Below are 19486 nucleotides of genomic sequence, written 5' to 3' on the forward strand. Positions count from 1 at the left end.
TAGGTTTTCTATCTCCCCAGACAGTCCTTTTATAGACTTCTGTCCTTCTGCCTTCCATGCTTATGTTACAGTTCTTTACTATTCTGTCCAATATCCTTTTTTTTTTTATTCTGCATAGTCCCTGGTGATCTCATCTTTCATATATCTTTGGTTTTCCTGTTAATGCTGAATTCTCTGAAAAATTTTTTCATGTTCTTTTTTTTTCTAATTGAATTATAGTTGACACATGGTGTTGCATTAGTTTCAAGTGTACGTCATGGTGATTGGGCAAATCTATACATTATGCCGTGCTCACCACAGACATAGCTACTACCGTCTGTCAGCAAACAATGCTATTACAGTATCATTGATTATATTCCCTACACTGTACCTTTTATCCCCATGACTGGTTTATTCCATAAGTGGAAGCCTGTGTCTCCACTCTCCTTCACCCATTTTATCCATCCTCCATTCGCCACCCTTTTGGCAACCATCAGTTTGTTCTCCATATTTAAGAGGTAGTTTCTACTTCTGTTTGTTTATTCATTTGTTTTGTGTTTTAGATTCCACATAGAAGTGAAATCACAATGTCTTTCTCTGTCATATTTCACTTGGCAGAATGCCCTCTAGGTTTGTCCATGTTGTGGCAGATGACAAGATCTCATCCTTTTGTATGACTGAGTAATACTCCATTGTGTATATAAACCACATCCATTCATCTATCAGTGGACACTTGAGTTGCTTCCATACTTGGCTATTATAATAATGCTTTAATAAACATAGGGGTGCATAGATCTTTTTGAATTAGTGTTTTCGTTTTCTTCAGGTATATATCCAGTAGTGGACTTACTATGTGTGTAATCTGGTATTTCTATTTTTAATTTGGAATATTTGAAATTTTTAATTCTACCTAGAGTCTCTCTACTTAGTTTCTGACTGGCATAGCCAGTCACATCTCCATAGCAATCTGTACCTTATATGTCTTCCTTTACTTTTCATCTTTACTTCTACTGCCTCATTTTGGCTTTTCTCTTGTCATGTGTGAGCTTTTGCAGGTAACTTTCTAAAATTTCTTCCTCCTTATAGCTTCCTTTTTCTCCACTTAATGCATCCACAGCTCTCATTCTATATCACATAATTTAATGTTATCTATTTGCTTAATTCTTTTCAGAGCATCTCCAGCAAACTGTCTAGACCCCTGTCACTTATTCACAAGTGCCCTTTACTACAGTCATAACAAGCTATGTGGCTATTCTGATATACTGTGTTTTTGATGTTTTTATTTTGTAAATTTTATTTATTTGGGGGGGGGGGCGAGAGAGAATAGAAACAGCAGAGAGAGAGGGAGAGAGAGAGAGAGGATCCCAAGCAGGCTCTGCACTGATGGCTCAGAGCCTAATGTGGAGCTTGAATTCATGAACTGTAGGATCATGACCTGAGCCAGAATCAAAGAGTTGGATGCTTAGCTAACTGAGGCACCCAGGCACCTCCTGACATACTGTTTTTAAAAATTACTCTGTACTTTTCTTCTGCCTCAAATTTTTTTCCACATATTCTCTGCCTGATAAGTTCCAATTTACCTTTTAACATTTGCTTTAATCCTTTGTTAATCTTTTACTCTCCTCCTTCTCAAAGATTGTTTCTTACTACATTAGCAGCTTATGTAGGCCTCTGTGAAAATACTTGACATCCTGTATTGAATCTCTCTTGAGTCTTATACTTTTGTTCACTTGACCCCCCTTATCAGACTGTAAAGTTAATGAAAAAGCTTTATTTGTATTTCTGTCTCACAAGCAAAGATAAAACTTGGCATGCTATAATCTTTCAATAATTTTTTGAATGGTGGATGGTTTGTAAAAAACCACGTGGTTAGTGTGGGTTAGGCTTAGAACCCACACCTCTTGACTTCAGTGTTCACTATCATACTGTTTCTATAGGTACTATGTTAAGTTTTTAAAATAATTCCACTCTTTTTTTAAAAAAAAAAAAAAGTCTGTTATAGTGCACAGTTGTGGCTTTACAATGTCACCAGTTTCTTCTTTTAATGAATTGTGTGTACTGTTAAACACTTTTATCCTAGTGTTTTGACTGTTCATCATTTTAGTTGTATTTTGGAGAACACAGCTGCTTTTGGATTAACTTCATTATTTAAATACTGAAATATTAAACCTTTTGCAGTGTCATGTCACCATGTGTAATTGGGTTCCACTTTTCCCTTCTATGATGGTAGCAAGTTTATGTGACATTCATTTAGTCTTATCACTTCAGTTTAATTAGGAACCAGTCCTTGATAAATTTCTTGAGATTTAATCATCACAGTCACATCTTAAATTCTGCACCCATTTTAGTAGTAGTAGTATATCCCATATATAAAATTGTTCACTTAATAAATTTCCTAGACTTTCTTTTTCTGACATTTGACTCTCTTAAGTCCCTAAAAACAATTTTTGGTAACAGTGTGTGATTTATTGATACTAGTCACATCATCTGTGGACACATTTTTCAGTCTCATTAAGGCTCTTTGTGTGTTGATAAATAATTAAAATAACTTATATAAAAATATATAGCATAGACATATACATGTATATAATATAACATTGCTCCCTTTGTAGGTCATTGCTTGACCTGAAGTACTCTAAAGAATTACATTTCATTTTGGAGTTGTACTCATCTTGAATTACTTTTATCAACTACAATTTTGCTTTACACTAGTTTCATTAGTAGAACTAGAATTAGAAACTAAAACACAAGTAAGTGAAATGACTTAACCAGAATTTTCAAAATATTTATTTACTGTTAAATTTAGATTTTTCTCTTCAGAGGTCTGTATATTTTTTTAAAAGGTTCTTGTGACCTTTATTCTCTTAAATGTATTATTTTCTGAAAATTAACCTATCCATTCCAGAATTTATTATCTGTCTCCAAAACAGTACCTCTTTCATTTTATCAAGTTGGTTATTATTATATTTCCAAGTTGGTTATTATTATATTTAATTCTGTCCTAGACAAGAATTAGGCTGCTTTTTAACCCTAGGGTTTTGTTTGTTGTTTTGTTGTTTTTTTATTGTAGCCTTAACGTTAGTCCTTTGGTGAACGAGAGAGAAAGAAATTTAGAAGAAAAAAGAAGTGAATTACCTGGTTTCTTCAGCTTTCCTTTCATGGATACTGTATCAGTTGTTTAATTTTTCATGGTTTTCTTTGAACTAATTATCTGAATACTCCATGGTTTCTTAAAATGTGAAATTTAGGACCTTAGAAACAGTTGTTATTTTTTTTAATGAGGTACTTAATGTATGTATGTATTCCTAAAATATTTAGGCAAGTTTGAGGAAAACATTATGGGTAAAGAGTAGAAAAAGTTAGGATGATTGAGTATTACCTTGTCACTATACTATTAAAAATGTGGCCACATAATGTGACTTAGTGTAAAATTGTTTATGCATTCTGGATGTGTATGTGATCTTTTAGTATAAAGAATACATGAAGCCAAGGATCCTAAGTGTGATTTAGTTCATGAATAGGCAGCCATTTTGAGCACTTGAGAACTGATAGATTGAACTATATGAAAGTAACTCTTTAAGTACCTTCTCTCCAAATAATAGCAAATGGAGGAGAAATCCTGCTTTGAAAGAAACTGTTAGACACTCCTGTTAGAAACTGACAGACAGCTGCACAAGGAAGATAGGCCTAGGAAAGACTAAGTCAGTGGGATTCAGTCACATCCAAGTGAAATTACATCCATCAGTAACTTTCCTTTTAAGTGACTGAAATCTTCCAGATCCAAATTTCTCTTGTCAGGTACTCATTCATGTCATTTATCAAGGAACCAAATAATTGCCTAGTTATATCAAGGACCTTGTTGTGACATGGCCTGTAAATGTAGATATTTTTTAAAAGGAAAGTTGAGTTTCATGTAGAGCATTGAGCACAGTGACCAAAGATTTCCTTGACTGTTCTTTTGAAGCTTTCATTTGTAAATAAATTATGAAATCTTTTTTTTTTCTTCATTCCTTTTTAAAATAAGAGTCCTGTGTTTAGTCTCAGATTTATTTTCTGGTCTGTTTCATATTTACTAAGGATGCTAAAATCCATTTTTTTATCCATCAAATTGTTAGACGGAGGATATATAAGAAACATAAGAACTTAGAGGATCATGGGAATATTCCTAAGAGGATAAGGGAGAAATCTTCATATAAACCAAGGAGTCATTTGAGCTGGGTTTTGAATTATGAGCAGGTTTCAGGAGGTTAAGATGAGAACTAGCAAATCCTTCAAGAGAATGAATGAACATGAATAAAGACACCTGATCGCATGTGAGATCATTGGAATAAGGTATAATGTAGGTTTAAGGTAGGTGTGGCCTTAGATTCAAACTAAAGATTTTAAGAGTCCTAATGGGGGATTCATTGAAGGCAAGAGATAATAGAGAGTATATAGTACTTTAGAAGATTGATATGTGATGAAGGAATGTGCAACTGGAGGTAGACAGGTTTGGGTGCTAGGAACCTTGAGTGATGGAAAAATTGAAGGATTAGAAAGATTCAGGAGACCTAACTTCATACTAGACGTTAAAACACTATTAACCAAAACAGGGAGGCAAGGAAGACAACGGAATGTTAAACCAAACTGACTAAGATAACTAATTGAAAAGAATTGTGATGCTAGTAACAGAAAGATGAGTGGCCATATTAATTTTTGGAGACATACAATAGATGAATGGTATCATCTGGGATTATGAGGTTTCTTTTTAGGAGTGTTGCTTTAGAAATTTCCAGAACGCATTTAAAGTTATGGGGTTATAAATATAGAGAGGAATCAGACTCTGGAAATAGATTTCATAACTGTTACAGATTTGTTCTGTACAACTCAGGTATCCAGTCCTAATTTTACTACCTTTACTTTTTTGTAAATGACTGTGTTTCTGAATGGATACTGAAGGACTAGTAGGAAATCATGTTCTATAAAAATGGAGGAACTGAAAAAAAAAAAAAAGGCAGGGGGAAGTGGGGAAAGAATGGAGGAACTAAAAGAGTTGGATATAGGTGTCCTTGGTTGAGCCGGGCCACAGACTTAGTCCAGAGAAGTTTAACTACCAAGTAGGAGAGATCCTCAAGATGAGGTAGTATAGTTCTCTGTGGGATTTTTTAAAGATTAATTTTAGTGATCAAAATATTTCCATGTAAATAAAACTTATCTTTGCTTAGTTGAATGTTAGCTAGTCCACCTTAAGTTGTGAAATATTTGTAATTTGTCTCCTACCTTCTTTATTATTGTCTTTAGCTTTCTTTCCATACCTCTTTTTTTGTGTGTGTTTCCTTCATACCAGCTCCATTTGCTCTACTTTAAGGAGAGGGGCTTAATTCTTAGGATACATTCATACTACTTGACAGGATTATTAAGCCACAGAATTTTGTTTTAGATGTTCTGGGAACATGCCTCAAAATGTGTATTTATTTATAACAAGTTCTCAATTAATGCTGATTCTGATAGTTTGGGCATACTTTGAGAACCACTGCTTTATACCAGAAGCCCTTTTAGCTGAAGCCCTAAGATCGTGGTTCTAAGCTTGCTGGGGATGCAAATCACCTTTGGAAGGAATTACCAAACAAACAGGCAAAAAGGAAAAAAAAAAAAAAAAAACCTTCTTGGAGAATCTAAATCCGTAGTATAAATCTATGGGGTTGAAGTGTGGGCATCTGTGGTTTTACAAAGGTTCACAGGTATAAGCTACCTAACAGTACCTATGCCAGTTCTCTCTCTAGCCCTTGGATTTACCCTTTCATTATATTAAGTTCCAAGTCTTTGGGGAAATTTTTAGAAAAGTATTCATTTAGCAGATAATTATTCTATGACCCTTTGCACCAGATGCTGGACTTAGTTACGGAACTCAGAGGTGAACAACATAGGCATGATACCTCAGAGTTTAAATATCCCTGGCCTTTTTTTGCATATGCTCACATATTTATTGATCCAAACCCAAATGAGTTGGCCTTTTTCAAGTCTTTATACTAGAGCTGTGTTTATGTAGGGACCTCATAAGATCAATTGCTCCATTCTCTCCTAGCTGAACCTGATCATTGACTTTTGGAGCCTTAAGAGAGGAATGGCAGGTCTCTTGGCCAAAACACTATTATAAAAAGCATTTTTTTTATGATTTCAGTTCTTTCAAATTCATTGAAGTTTATTTTATGGCCCAGAATATGGTCTATCTTACTCTGTGTGCACTTGAAAAGAATGTATATGCATCACTTGTTGAACGGGATGTCCTATAAAAATAGGTCAATATATTTATTGTTCAGGTGTTTTTTTTTTAATTTTTAAAAACATTTTTAATGTTTATTTTTGAAAGAGACAGAGACAGAATGCAAGTGGGTTAGAGGCAGGGAGAGAGTCACAGAATCTGAAGCAGACTTTAGGCTCCAAGCTGTCAGCACAGAGCCTTCTGTGGGGCTCAAACTCATGAGCTGTGAGATCATGACCTGAGCTAAAGTCGGATGCTCAACTGACTGAGCCACCCAGGTGCCCCTAATTTTTTTTAATGTTTTTATTTTTGAGAGAAAGAGATAGTGGGGGAGAGACAGAGAGAGAGGGAAACGCAGAATCCGAAGCAGTCTCCAGGCTCTAAGCTGACCGCAGAGAGCCTGATGTGAGGCTTGAACTCATGAATGGTGAGATCATGACCTGAGCCACAGTCAGGCACTTAACTGACTGAGCCACTTACGCGCCCCTGTTCAGGTGTTTTTATAAATATTTATTTTCTATCTACTTGTACTATTAATTACTAAGAGTATTAAAGTCTCTGACTGTAATGGTAGATTTATGTGTATCACCTTTCAGTTCTATTAGTATTTGCTTTATACATTATTTCTTCTTGATAAATTCGTCCCTTTATCAATGTAATGTCCCTTTTAATCTCTGGTAACATTCTTATTCTGAAGCTTACTTAGTCTGATATTAGCACTCTGATAAGATTTTGATTACTGTTTACATGATGTATCTTTTATTCCTCTTTACTTCTATCTATATCTTTATGCTTAAAATAGCTTTATATTTATAATTAATTATTTTATGTATTTTTAGATACATGGAGATATGTATTCCATACATATGTAGACACCCATACACACAACTGTACTTGAAGTCGATTAGATTTTGGGGCGCCTGGGTGGCTCAGTTGGTTGTGTGTCTTTTGATTTAAGCTCAGGTCATGATCTCACCGTTTGTGAGTTGAAGCCCCACTTTGGGCTCTGCACTGTTTGTGCAGTGCAGAGGCTGCTTGGGAGTGTCTCTGTCCCTCTCACTCTTCCCCTCCCCTGCTGATTCTCTCTCTCTCTCTCTCTCTCTCTGAAAATAAATAAACTCAAAAATATAAATAAAAATAAAATGGATTGGACTTCTGGTAGACAGCATATAGTTGGAACTTACAGTTTTATCCAGTTTGACAATCTTAGCCTTTTAACTGGGTTACATTGCTTAGAGTTAATATAATTATTGATATGGTTGGATTTAAATCTGCCATCTTTGTATTTTCTGTTTATTTCATCTAGTCTTTGCTATTTTTTATTCTCTCTTTCTGCTTACTTCCGCATTGAGTATTTTTTATAAATTCATTTTATCTCCATTGTTGTCTTATTTAGGCCCTGTTTTAAGAATTAATATTTGCCCTAGTGTTTATAATATATATCCTTAATGTATCACTCACGCTTTTCAAATATTATTTTACTACTTCACAATTAATGTAAGAATCTTAAAATATACACTGAATGCTAGAGGCAGTTAAGCTAGCTCATTCCTCATCTGAAAGTCTCTTCCCTTCAGATTCTCAAAGTTCATATTTATCTCTGTTGTGTCTAACTCAAGAGACTTGTCCAATAGCATTACACTGAATAAAAATCAAGGAAATGTGCACATTCCCAAATTTTCACATGTCTGTTTCTTCCTCCGTTTCTATCTGGCATTCTTCTTTTTCATTTTTCCTTACCCCTGAGCTATCAAAAGTGCCCGTTATGTGAAATTGCAAACTTTAACATTTAAATTTAAAGCACGTGTGTTTGTGCGTGCCTGCGTGTGTGTGTGTGTGTGTGTGTGTGTGTGTGTGTGTGTGTGTGTGTGTAGGGAGTATATGTGAATCTTTGTATACCTACTCAGTTTTCCTAAAACTGTTTGAAAAATAAAGTCTTATTATTAAAAAAAATTAAAGACCGGTAAGTGGAAACGTATATTTTAAGTTTTGTTCGTTATAAAAATATACATAAAAAATTTCAAAAAGAAGAGTTTAAACTCCTATGATCTCATAGCATCTTAATGAATTTACTTTTATTCATAGAATTATAATGATTTTGTTCCAAAAAAAGTTTTTAAATATAGCTGTGGTATATTATTTGAAAACTACAAATATCAGAATAAATTGGGAACAATTTTCCATCAAAATATTTCTTGATATCCATTCCCTCCCTTTTTCATTTTTGTGGCTTCTTTGAGATCTTTCTCAACATCTGTTTCATTGCTATCTACCACATTATTCTGTACACCTTAGCTTCTTCAGTGTTTTCTCTTGCCTTCTTTCTGTGGTTCTTCTGATGAGACATCCATGGATTCCACTCTGTTTGCTTTGATTCAACTTTTTATTTTTTTAAATGTTTATTTATTTTTGAGAGAGAGCAAGAGAGTGCGAGTATGGGAGAGGCAGGGAGAGTCGGAGACAGGATCCTTAGCAGGCTCCACGCTGTGGGGCCGGAACTCACGAACTGTGAGATCATGATTTGAGCTGTAGTAGGACACTTAACCAACTGAGCCACCCAGACTCCCTGGCTTTACTCATTTTTATTGCCACTGTTTAACTGCATTCTGTAGCTTTAATATATCTCAGTTCTCCAAACTTCTGGGTCTTTCTCTTGCCCAATAAAATGGCTTAATCATGAGCTGCAGTCATTGTAGAAAGCCTACCAGTATCCTCCCTAATATTCAGAGTAGGCCATGCATTCTCCTGCTTCTTTATTCTCCACTAGACCCTGCCTTTACATTATTCTCCAAATGCATTATTTCAAGGCTGTCATGAACGTTTACTGAACAAATTTAGGGTAAGAGAGATGTCTTATGGCACAAGTCTAAAATTTAAAATTGAATGTTTTATATCACTGTTCTTAGAAGTTACTTGGCTATCCCTACCACCAAGAATGTTGCCTTTTTGCCTTAGACCTGGCTTTTTAAAAAGCAGTGATCAGTGATTTAAGTTAATGTTTTTGAACATAAAATGTTGCTGTGTAGTACATTATAAAAGGAACCTAAAGAGGAAATTGGAAAATAAACTGGATCTGGTGAAGGACACTTTATTATTTTTTTTTAAGTTTATTTATTGTTAAGAGAGAGCAAGAGTGGGAGCTGGGGAGGGGCAGAGGGAAAGGGAGAGAATCTTAAGCAGGTTCCACACTCAGCGATGGCCCAACATGGGGCTCCCATCCACAAGCCGTGAGATCATGACCTGAGCCACAATCAAGCGTTGGATGCTTAACCAACTGAGCCATTCAGGCACCCCAGTTAGTTGTTTTTTAAAAATATTTATTTATTTATTTTGAGAGAGAGAGAAAGAGAGAACAAGCATGGGGGCGGGGCAGAGAGAGAGAGAGAGAGAGAGAATCCCCAGCAGGCCCATGCCATCCCAGGACCAAGAGATCACCTGAGCCGATACCAAGAGTCGGATGCTTAACCGACTGAGCCACCCAGGTATCCTTTAGTTACTTTAAGAATACTTTTCTACTAGTAAAATTTGAGAAGAGATGTTTAGTTTTCACAGTACTCCTATTTGGATAATGAAGGTAATCCAGCTGCCACTGAATTTTTCTTGTTAAGGTGTATTCTGATAAAATTTACATTAAAAAGAAAATGTATACTCATTTGATGATGTTGTTAGATGTGTGGAATGGCTAACATGCCTTGCACATTCAGTATTTAATATGACATTCTTTGACTTTTAAATCTATATTAATTAAAACACTAAACCCTTAAATAATTTTGTATGTTCATAAATATTTTTATGTTATATGTTATCAGTGTTTGAATTTTTTAATTTTATTTTTCTTTTAAAATTAAGTACATTGTAGACGAGTAATTGTATTTAAAGAAAACAAAAGCCTGAACATGATATATATTAATTACATAGTGAAGTGTGGTATTTCTGGAGTAAGCAATTTTAGAGTAGCAAACATCATAATTTCAAGTATATATAGCAATGAAATATTTCTCATTCACTCATCTGTTTTTCAGTAAAATTTGTTTTTGAAATGTTTTACTTATTTTCCATGGCAATGTGTTAATATTTTAAGTAATCCAGAAGAGATCATCTGTTACGTATTCAATTATTTGGGAAGACTGGGACTCTAGCCACAGCTGTGCTATTAGCTAGATGCATGACTCGACTTAAGTTACCTCTGAAGTCATTTTCTTATATGTAAAGCATCAACTTTATTTTCTCTCAAATTTTGTAACTTACGTAACTTGAAGAGTTTCCAAAACAAATACTGTACAGTCCTGAAAAGGGTCTCAAAGTTTGTAATCCTGCCATCCATCCACCACTTAAATCATCTGCCTAGTATCACTCAGTACTAAGTGACAGGGAGAGACCTTCTGCCCCAGATAGAATTGTGTAAGTAACCCATTTCCTCTTTTTTTTTTTTTAATTTTTTAATGTTTATTTATTTTTGAGAGAGAGAGACAGAGTGCGAGTAAGGGAGTGCAGAGAGAGAGGAAGACACAGAATCTGAAGCAGGTTCCAGACTCTGAGCTGTCAGCTTGGGTGCTTAATCGACTGAGCCACCCAGGCACCCCTAGTAACCCATTTTCTCTTGAGGCAGGTCTGACCATTTGTAGTTTCTCTCTTCAAGTGAACTGACTTGTCTCCTTAATAATTTCAGTCCTTGGAGTCATACAAAACAAGCATAATCCAAGTTCTAGTATTAGAAACCATCTATATTTTCTCATTTTTTTTTTTTTATTAATCAAACATCCTGTTTTCATCTGTTCCTTCTGTAACAAGGTTTTGATTTGTATTGATTTTGTATAGTTTCGGACATATGAAATAAACATAATATAATGAATTTGAAAATAACACTGGGTATAAATTTTGGAGTTGGTAGATTTTTATATCAATGTAATAATGTATAGGAATCTCATTTTTAAAAATGTTTTAAAGATTTTTTTAAGTTTATTTGTGAGAGAGAGAGAGAGAGAGAGAGCGCCTGGGGGAGGGGCAGAGAGAGGGGGGTAGAGAGAGAAAGACCAGGCCTGATGCGAGGCTTGAAGTCCCAAACCATAATATCATGACCTGAGCTGAAATCAAGAGTTGGATACTTAACCGACTGAAATACACAGGCGCCCCATGACTCTAATATTTTTAACATTTGTAGCTGAACCTAGAAAAATGTTATTTTAAATTCTGTATGACTAGGATTTAATGTTCATGTTAGATGCTTACTATGTCCCAGTCTCTATTCTTTGCTCTCTAAATGTATCATCTCATTCAGTTTTTACAGTAGTCCTATGAGGTATTCACATTTCCACTTTGGAAATTAGGAAACTGAGGTACAGAGCACTAAGCATAATGAAATAGAAATTATTCCAGTTACAGACTGCAATTATATAAATTATGTATTAAAATACAGTTTTTTTTCCCCTTCCAGTAAATACTGTTATACTGCTTGATAAATCTGCTCTTCATTTTAGTTGCTGAGATTTACAGAGTGCTTTTTATGGACCAATGTGCTAGTTAGTGCTTTCCATATTTTATCTCATGTATTCCTCAGAGCAGTCCCAAGAATAGATGCAGATTTTATCCTTATTTTATGAGTGAGGACTAAGAATTACTTGTCTATGATGACACAACTAGAAAGTGGTAGAATTAGGGTAGTCTTGACTCTAGCTTATGCTCTAATCATGAGGTATACTTCTCTCCAGACGACACTACTTTAGCATAGTTGACTTTGTTGGGTCAGAAGTAGATGCTTCCTGGCAGGCAGTTCCAACTCTTCAAGGTACTGACTGTTGATGCATGCATCAGAGAAGCCCTTTAAAAATGCTTAATTCTTTTTTTTTCCTACCTTAATTTATAGGTAAGCTTACTAGATACATGTGGAATAAATACAAAGCCACAACTTGATCTCTGATGTAAAAGACCACATAGTCAGTCTTTTGTCCTTGGAAGATAGTAGCCAAAACAAGTCACACTGCTTACTCTGTCTGTAAGGGAGATTTGGAATATTAAGTGAAATTTTAGGATAGAGAAATATTAGCAGTAGCCTTTTAGTTTTTTTCTAAATTAAATTTCAGCTTAGATTTAATTGGGGTTTAAAGCAGATTTCCATGATATCTAATGTATTTATGTTCAAATTCCTATCAGAGTTAAGTACAACATATCTTTTGGGTTGTCTGCTAGTCTCCATCATTTACACTTGGAATTAAGACTTAATTATACTTCTGTGGTAAATGATGTGGTTGCTTCCTCTTGCATTATGCTTATCTCGTAGTTCTTAGCTTGCAGTCAAAGCAGTTCTCAGAATATCACATTCAGAATCTGCTTAAAGCTCTTCACTTAGAGACTGAAGCACAGAGAAAAGTTAACACATGTGACTATCCAACAAGGGAATTCAGCCTTCCCTCTCTGTTTCCCTGTGACTCAACAAGGGAATTCAACTCTGTTTATTTCTCATATGTCAAGAAGTATATTTCTCTGAAAACTGTGTTTCACATGCTTTTTTTTCTTGTACAGTTTTGTTTTTGCTTTCTTTGGAAATTATTCAGCTTGGCATGGTAGCTCTTCTCAGTAGTGCTGTATGTGTCTGTGATTGTGCCACTTTTCACTTTCTTTTTCTCAATGGAACTTAGAAGCATTAAACACATCTTTCTAGTAGTTATATATTAAAATGAAGTTTCTCTATAATGTGTGACTACTTTGGCAGTTTCATCTCAGCTACATGGGTATCTGAAAGAAATAAATAAATTTTTATGATTATCACAGTAAAAAAAAAAAAGTTCTTCTAATCACTAAGCACCTAAAATTTCTCCAGAAAATAAAGGCACCAAGGTAGCAAATGAATACAAGTTGATAGTGAAGTAAATACAAGAAACACTAGAGAAAGTTTTGAGAAATAAATGGAAATGAATAAGTTTTGAAATTTTGGCTAAAATTAGTACATTCATAATCTACCAGGTCTTTACAGTGAGGTGTATTTTCTGCCATTTTTGTTGCACATTCCACTAAAAGAGCTAGTTAGGGATATACTCTTTACAATTGTAACCAAACACTTCTAATATAGTCTTTAACAAAGGAAGGCAATGTAGGCACAGGGGATAAGAATCGTTTGAAAATTTCCTCTCTGAGACTCTATAGTTGAGTAGAACCAGCCTGTAGTTATTAGGTGTGCTTGTTTTCAACACAGTTGCATACAGTATGCATTCAGCATAGTTTCTCAAGCATTCAGCATAGTTCAACTATGTTAAATTGCCATAGTTGAAGAAAATACAGCAGATTGCAATTTTTCAAAATATTTATTGATCAAATACATGTTGGCTTATGTAAATATAAACCCTCCAACATTTTTATATTTTCTTTTTTGTTTTAGTAAGATAGATTTATTTTGACAACTAAAACTGATAATAATAATAATAACAACAATAATAATACAAGAGGAGGCAACTCAATGTTTCAAATGATAAAATTATTTCATTTTAACTAGTAAGAACCTATACAAGATCATGGCATTTAGGGTATCTGTCTCTTTGGACCAGATCATATGTTATTTGAATCTACTGTGGTATTGTTAGTATGTTTCATAAGACATAGTACAGAGCTGCTATGATCTTTAAATGTTAATATTCTTTTCTTATCACTTTACTGTGTAGATACCCTTCATGAGACCCAACTCTGCCACAGCTCATCCTCGGAGGCAATCCTGGAAACCTCTTTTATAAGTGTGATTTTAAAAATGTGGATAACACTCTCAATAGAGTACATAAAGTAAAGGAGAACAGCTATCTTGTCCTTCCCATAAGCTTATCACTGCAAAAAGTTGCCTTTGCTTGTCAGGTTTGGATAGAATGTAATTGATTGGTTTGTTGCTTGGACTGACAAGGCAGTTAATTTGCCTGTGTGGATTTTTTTCTATTTTTTTCTTTTTCTACTTTTTTTTTTCCTTGCACTAATCAGAAATATTTGATATGTGCATTGTTGAAAAATAGTAGATAATGTCTTGTCAGAATTGTCCTATTAAGTGATGTCTTTCCTTCTCGCTTCTTTGGCAAATGATGACATGTGGTGTTTGGACTTACTGAAGAGCTATGGAAGCCTGTGGGACTTAAATGCAATGTGCTACTACTCACTGTTGTTGTTGAACAATACCAGTAACAAGAAAGACAATGCATTCCACTAGTCTGCTATCCTGTTTAATCCAGCTTAATACATATATTCATATATGAAATGTTAACATTGGGAAACAACTATAGACTCTTATATTAAAGGTTATTTCTATTTATATTATTCAGCAAAAGTGAAAGACTTGTGAAAGCTTATGCCATTCTAGTTTTGGCTCATTAATCCTAGTGTGAAAGCACTAATATTATTAGCATGAAACTATTACAACTTCAGATTTTAACCTCATTAGTAAAATATATCTGTGTTGATCTCTAGGTATTTTTTAGTAATACCCAAATTTATTCAGTCTATTGATTTAATACAAACTTTCTGTGTTCAGTATAATTTTATTTTTCTCAACCTTAAATAAGAGGTTATGAAATAAGGAGGGAGATACAAAGCTTAATGACTATACAGCTTGCCAGCTGAAAGATCTTCATCAACATCTGTATTTTTCCAGAGGTTTACAGAATTAAAATTTGATCTTCAAGTTTTAATGATCCAGTTTTAAATCAACGACAGACATACTTTGAATATTCCATCACTCCATCTTGAACTGATTTAGAAGAGACTCTTTGCTGAAATTGAAATGTACATATACATGTAATTCTCAACATGTCTCTTGGAATTTTCTGATTTATAATTGTGGTTTTGGACATCTTTTCAGGTATAGTGGCAATTAAAAATAGTTTAAACTTTAGGAATAGAGTAGGCAGTGTTATAAATAATCAAAAGCAAGTGTAAGTATAAAGTTGCTGTATGGTAGTTATCTATAGTTACAGTAAGGAACCATATTATGGATAAGATGTTTAATAAAAGTAATATGTATATAAAATATGTATAAACTGAGATTAACTTATCAAAAGATCTTTTAATATTGGAGGAAAAATATTAATAGCCTGTAGCAAAACCAGTTGGCTTTTTTTTTTAGGAATAACGAAAGCTCATTATTTATTTCTACATAAGCTTAAGAAAAAGTTGGTAATTATTACTATTGCTGACCTGCAGCTGATTATAAGAAAATGTCAGATTGCCATTTCCTTAAAAGAATATGTTAATCTTCCTGGCCCTGCTTTGTTATATGCTGAGAAATTACTAGTGGTCATTTTATTTTGGGTTTTTTGAGAAATCATTAAGCCTTGTGGTTTTGGTGTTACTATTAATCAAAATCCTTTCCACTTTGGTTCTAATTATGATACTACATTATCATCATTCTCCATCTTGCAGTCTCCAGTGGTGGATATGCTATTCCATCTTTGGTGCTAGCCCTAAAATCTTTGTCACACATCACAAATACAAATCTCATTAATTCATAAGGTCCTGCAAACATGTATTTAGAGTAAGAGAACTTTTAAAGGGAGTAGAATAAAACACACTTTCCCAATAATCTCCTAAGTGCTCTCATTTTTCCACAGTTTTAAAACTCTTTTCCACGATTGGCCCAATTGCTCTGCAAAGAAAATATTAATGTGTCTTTAAGAAAATATGCACCAAATGGTGTGTATTTCACAGACGAAAAATTTGCATGCCAGGTAAATTATGGTTATTTGTCACGTAATAGGGAAATGAAAAAAATACTAAAATATCAGGAGGGAAATTAAAGGACTCTGAAATACAAGAAGAATGACATAGTAGTATATAGTGGTGGTTCTCAAACTTTATAGTATATTAGAATCCCACGAAAGATTTGATAAAACACAGATTGTTGTGCTATTCCTCCTACTTACTGTCCTCTTCTTCAACTTTACTCCCTCCTGCTGTCTCCCTACAGTTTCTGGGTCAGGGGGTCTGGGATGAGGCCTGAAAATTTGCATTTTTAACAAGTTCCTGAGTGATGCTGCTGGCCAGGGACATCACTTTGAGAACCATTTGTATGTAATGGTTTTTAAAAGAATCAATGTGTTGTGGTTGTCCTTAATTGATTGAGGATGGAGTTAATGTACGTAAAAGGGCCCTTAAATTTTCAGAAATATGTTTCTAGATAAAAGAGTTTGTGGGAGTTTCGTCTACAATACATACAATGTCTTTATTTTTATAAATTCAGTAAAACAATTTTTTTTAATTTTTATGTTTTTAATTTTTAATTTTAATTATGGGGAAATCAGTATTTTATATTACAGAAGTGAATCAAAAAACATAGCCTTTGTCCATAGTTCACGGATTCCTTTGTTAAAAAAAGATTTGATATTAGGGTTATGTTTGAACATGAAAAAAAGTTTAGCCTTAACCTTTATCCATCTTAAGTTTAGAAATGATTTATGTCTCACTTCTATGCCATCATTATTCATGTATTTCTTGGTATTTTTCTGACTATACATTTACGGCATTAAAAATAGATTGCTGACCAATAAATAATGATCATTTATTACCATTATTATATTTCCTTGTTTTTATATCCTAACTTAATGAGACCACTCTTTTTAAACAATGTTCCTTTTTTGACAAAACTTACCACTCTTGTACCTGATTCACAACATGAGAATATTTTATGAATATTTCACCAAAATTTATTCAAGGAATGTAGGACTCTGTATAGCAGAGTGGAATGTAACATTTAAAAAAAATTATTTTCTAAAATTGTTTTTGACAAGTGAAACTTGTTTAAGAGACTCAGCTTTAGGGTTGCATGGCATATGGAGATCAATTTTTTCCTACTTATCTGAGTCAGCACTTTGTAAATATACATAATGTTAAGGATTGTGATTAAAAATATTTCTGAGATGGACATGGTTTGCCAATACTTTAAAAAACGTAGGCCTCTTTCTCCCAGTGCTCACTCTAAGACTTCTGCAGTCCTGCTGATAAGATTCACTGCTGTTCAGGTACATAAGATATAATGAAATTGGATGTTCATGCTGGGCTTTGTAAATAAAATGAGATTGACCCCCAGCTATTATCTCATTTATCTGATTTACATTGTAAAATCAGGATCTACACTATTGATTAGAGCATAATTAGTTAATTATGAACAGGGAAGTACAAAGTTATGTGGGGCTTGAGCACAGCAGGTTGTACTGCTGAAAAATTTCCAAGGGCATGAGCAGATGGAGATCAGTTTATTAAAGAACAAAGCAGACGTGTTTCAGGTATGGAAATGTCTAATCATTCTCTCATGCTGTGAGGAGGTACTTGACCTTAATTGTGTATTTTTCTAAGAATTCTTTATGTTTCATTTTTATTTTTTGTTTCACTTTGAATCTTATAACCTGGCTGCTGCAGATGTAGCTAACTGAATTGATCTCATTCTTTAAGGTATCATTAAATGTGAATTTGGATTTCAATAATTATCCAGATTTTTTTCCAGTTAATGTACTTTCATGTGTAAAGAATATTTTTGTCTTTCTTACCACTCATTCAGTCATTATTGCCTGTGATAAAAATAGAAGTCTATAGTGGCACTAGTGAAAATATGTTGAAGATCTCTACATTAGTCTTCTATTTGCAGAATGATATAAAATACATTTTCTAATTATTTTGTTTGGAAAATGCTCATGTAGGTGGTTTGCACTAAGTTTGTTGTAAAATACATAAGGAATAAAATATACCTTTATTGATAGGAAATGTTATTCTGATATTGGAAGAATGCAGAATTTTGTCCAAGCTTATATTATTTTAAAAGTGATTTAACTCATGGGCCACAATCCTGCTTCTTCTCCATCTGTTAAAATGGGTAATTGAAATAATTGGCCACTATTCAATGAAAGAATCTATCAATCTGTTAATAGATTTATGTGGGTGTGTTAAGCTGCTAGTGAGATTTAAGTAATGTTAGTATTAAAAGATCAATTCTTTTGATCTTTCTTGTATAGAATTTTTACACAGAAATGATGAAAAAGTAAGGAAACCCAACCCATCAATTCTCTCAGTATTTAGTCTGTTTTCTTTTTAAGTGAACAGATGTAATGGTATATATTTTTAGGGTCAGTATTCTATTCTATATGATAGACATGGATCTAAATAAAACGTTCCTTGACATAACAAAATAGCTGTGAATATGGGTCAACTTGATCACAAAAAAGGTACATCCCTTTTCAAGTCCCATGTTACAGATTTCTCTTCTGAAGTTTAGCTTATCCTCTGGCTATAAATTATAGGAGGCACACTTAATTGTTTTAGTTAGTTTAAAAACAGTTATTTAACATATTCTCCTAGTGAAATTATCAATTGGAAATTAAGATGTTAAATCCTTTGGAATACTGGCTTTTAGCCTTTCTCTTGGCACAGGCAGAAATAAATCCATTGTTTCTTTTTACTTGTATCCATATTCTCAGTAACTAGGTAAACACATGACTGTTGTATGGATCAGAGGACATATGAACATAAGTCCTTTTCTTCCTTTTCTTTGTCTAGGGTGCTATAATTAACCATATGCTAAGTAAGTATTTTAAATTCATACAGAACTATGTTTATTTGGTCACTGCATTTTGTTAAATGTGTAAAAGACCACATATATTTAGCTGCTTTATTATTTACACATCTGTGTCCTTTATGAATCTGATACCTAGGAATTTGTATTTAATATTTGTATTAAATATAATTAAACAATCAGGTTTCCTTTCATCTTATAAATTGGATTCATTTTTTTCTCATCAAAATTGTAATTTTAGAATGCCCTGTAGTGTCAATGTGTATAATATATATTAGATGTTTAAAGGATACTTCTTTAAGCATCCAGTTTGTATTTTATTAAAAGGAATTCATAGTGTTTCTTTAAAGGTTAGTTTAATATTCTCTTTTAATATTTTAAGATATTGCCTTTCTATACAGTATGTGTGCTATTGGTATATTATAATGTTTTTTTTTATATAGACATTTGTGTTCCATAATAAAGTATATTGTGTCATATCACTATGCTTTTGTGGGTCAATGACTGCTCTTGGAAAAGATTTTAAAACATTGCATTCACTATTCTTTCTGATAAATGAAATACGTATATATTATGTGCTGCAATTATGTTTCCAGGTATATGTAAGAAGTAGAAGTAGAAACTATAAATAACAATTTGATCAAAAACTACTTCAACTTTATTTCAGCTTTTAGGTAGAAGAATGGTTGCAGACCCTTAGGAGTTTCTGATTTTCAGTTTTTAAAAAAGATCTGAATTTG

At 33.5% G+C, this 19486-nt stretch overlaps 1 protein-coding gene across 8 annotated transcripts in view; it reads left to right on the plus strand.

Moving 5' to 3' along the window:
* PHF14 (PHD finger protein 14) overlaps positions 1-19486 on the plus strand; it is a 209819-nt gene that overhangs the window by 126106 nt on the left and 64227 nt on the right. Inside the window, exon 17 of one of the 8 annotated variants that reach the window (XM_045494928.1) lies at positions 13873-16754. The exons of the other annotated variants lie outside the window; for them this stretch is intronic. Coding sequence (XP_045350884.1) covers positions 13873-13885 — 13 coding nt within the window. The 3' untranslated portion in view covers positions 13886-16754. Of the gene's footprint in view, positions 1-13872; positions 16755-19486 lie in introns of those variants that run through there. 8 annotated transcript variants of the gene reach the window in all.

Source organism: Leopardus geoffroyi, chromosome A2, assembly GCF_018350155.1.
Source record: "Leopardus geoffroyi isolate Oge1 chromosome A2, O.geoffroyi_Oge1_pat1.0, whole genome shotgun sequence".
In the NCBI taxonomy this organism is placed as follows: domain Eukaryota; kingdom Metazoa; phylum Chordata; class Mammalia; order Carnivora; family Felidae; genus Leopardus; species Leopardus geoffroyi.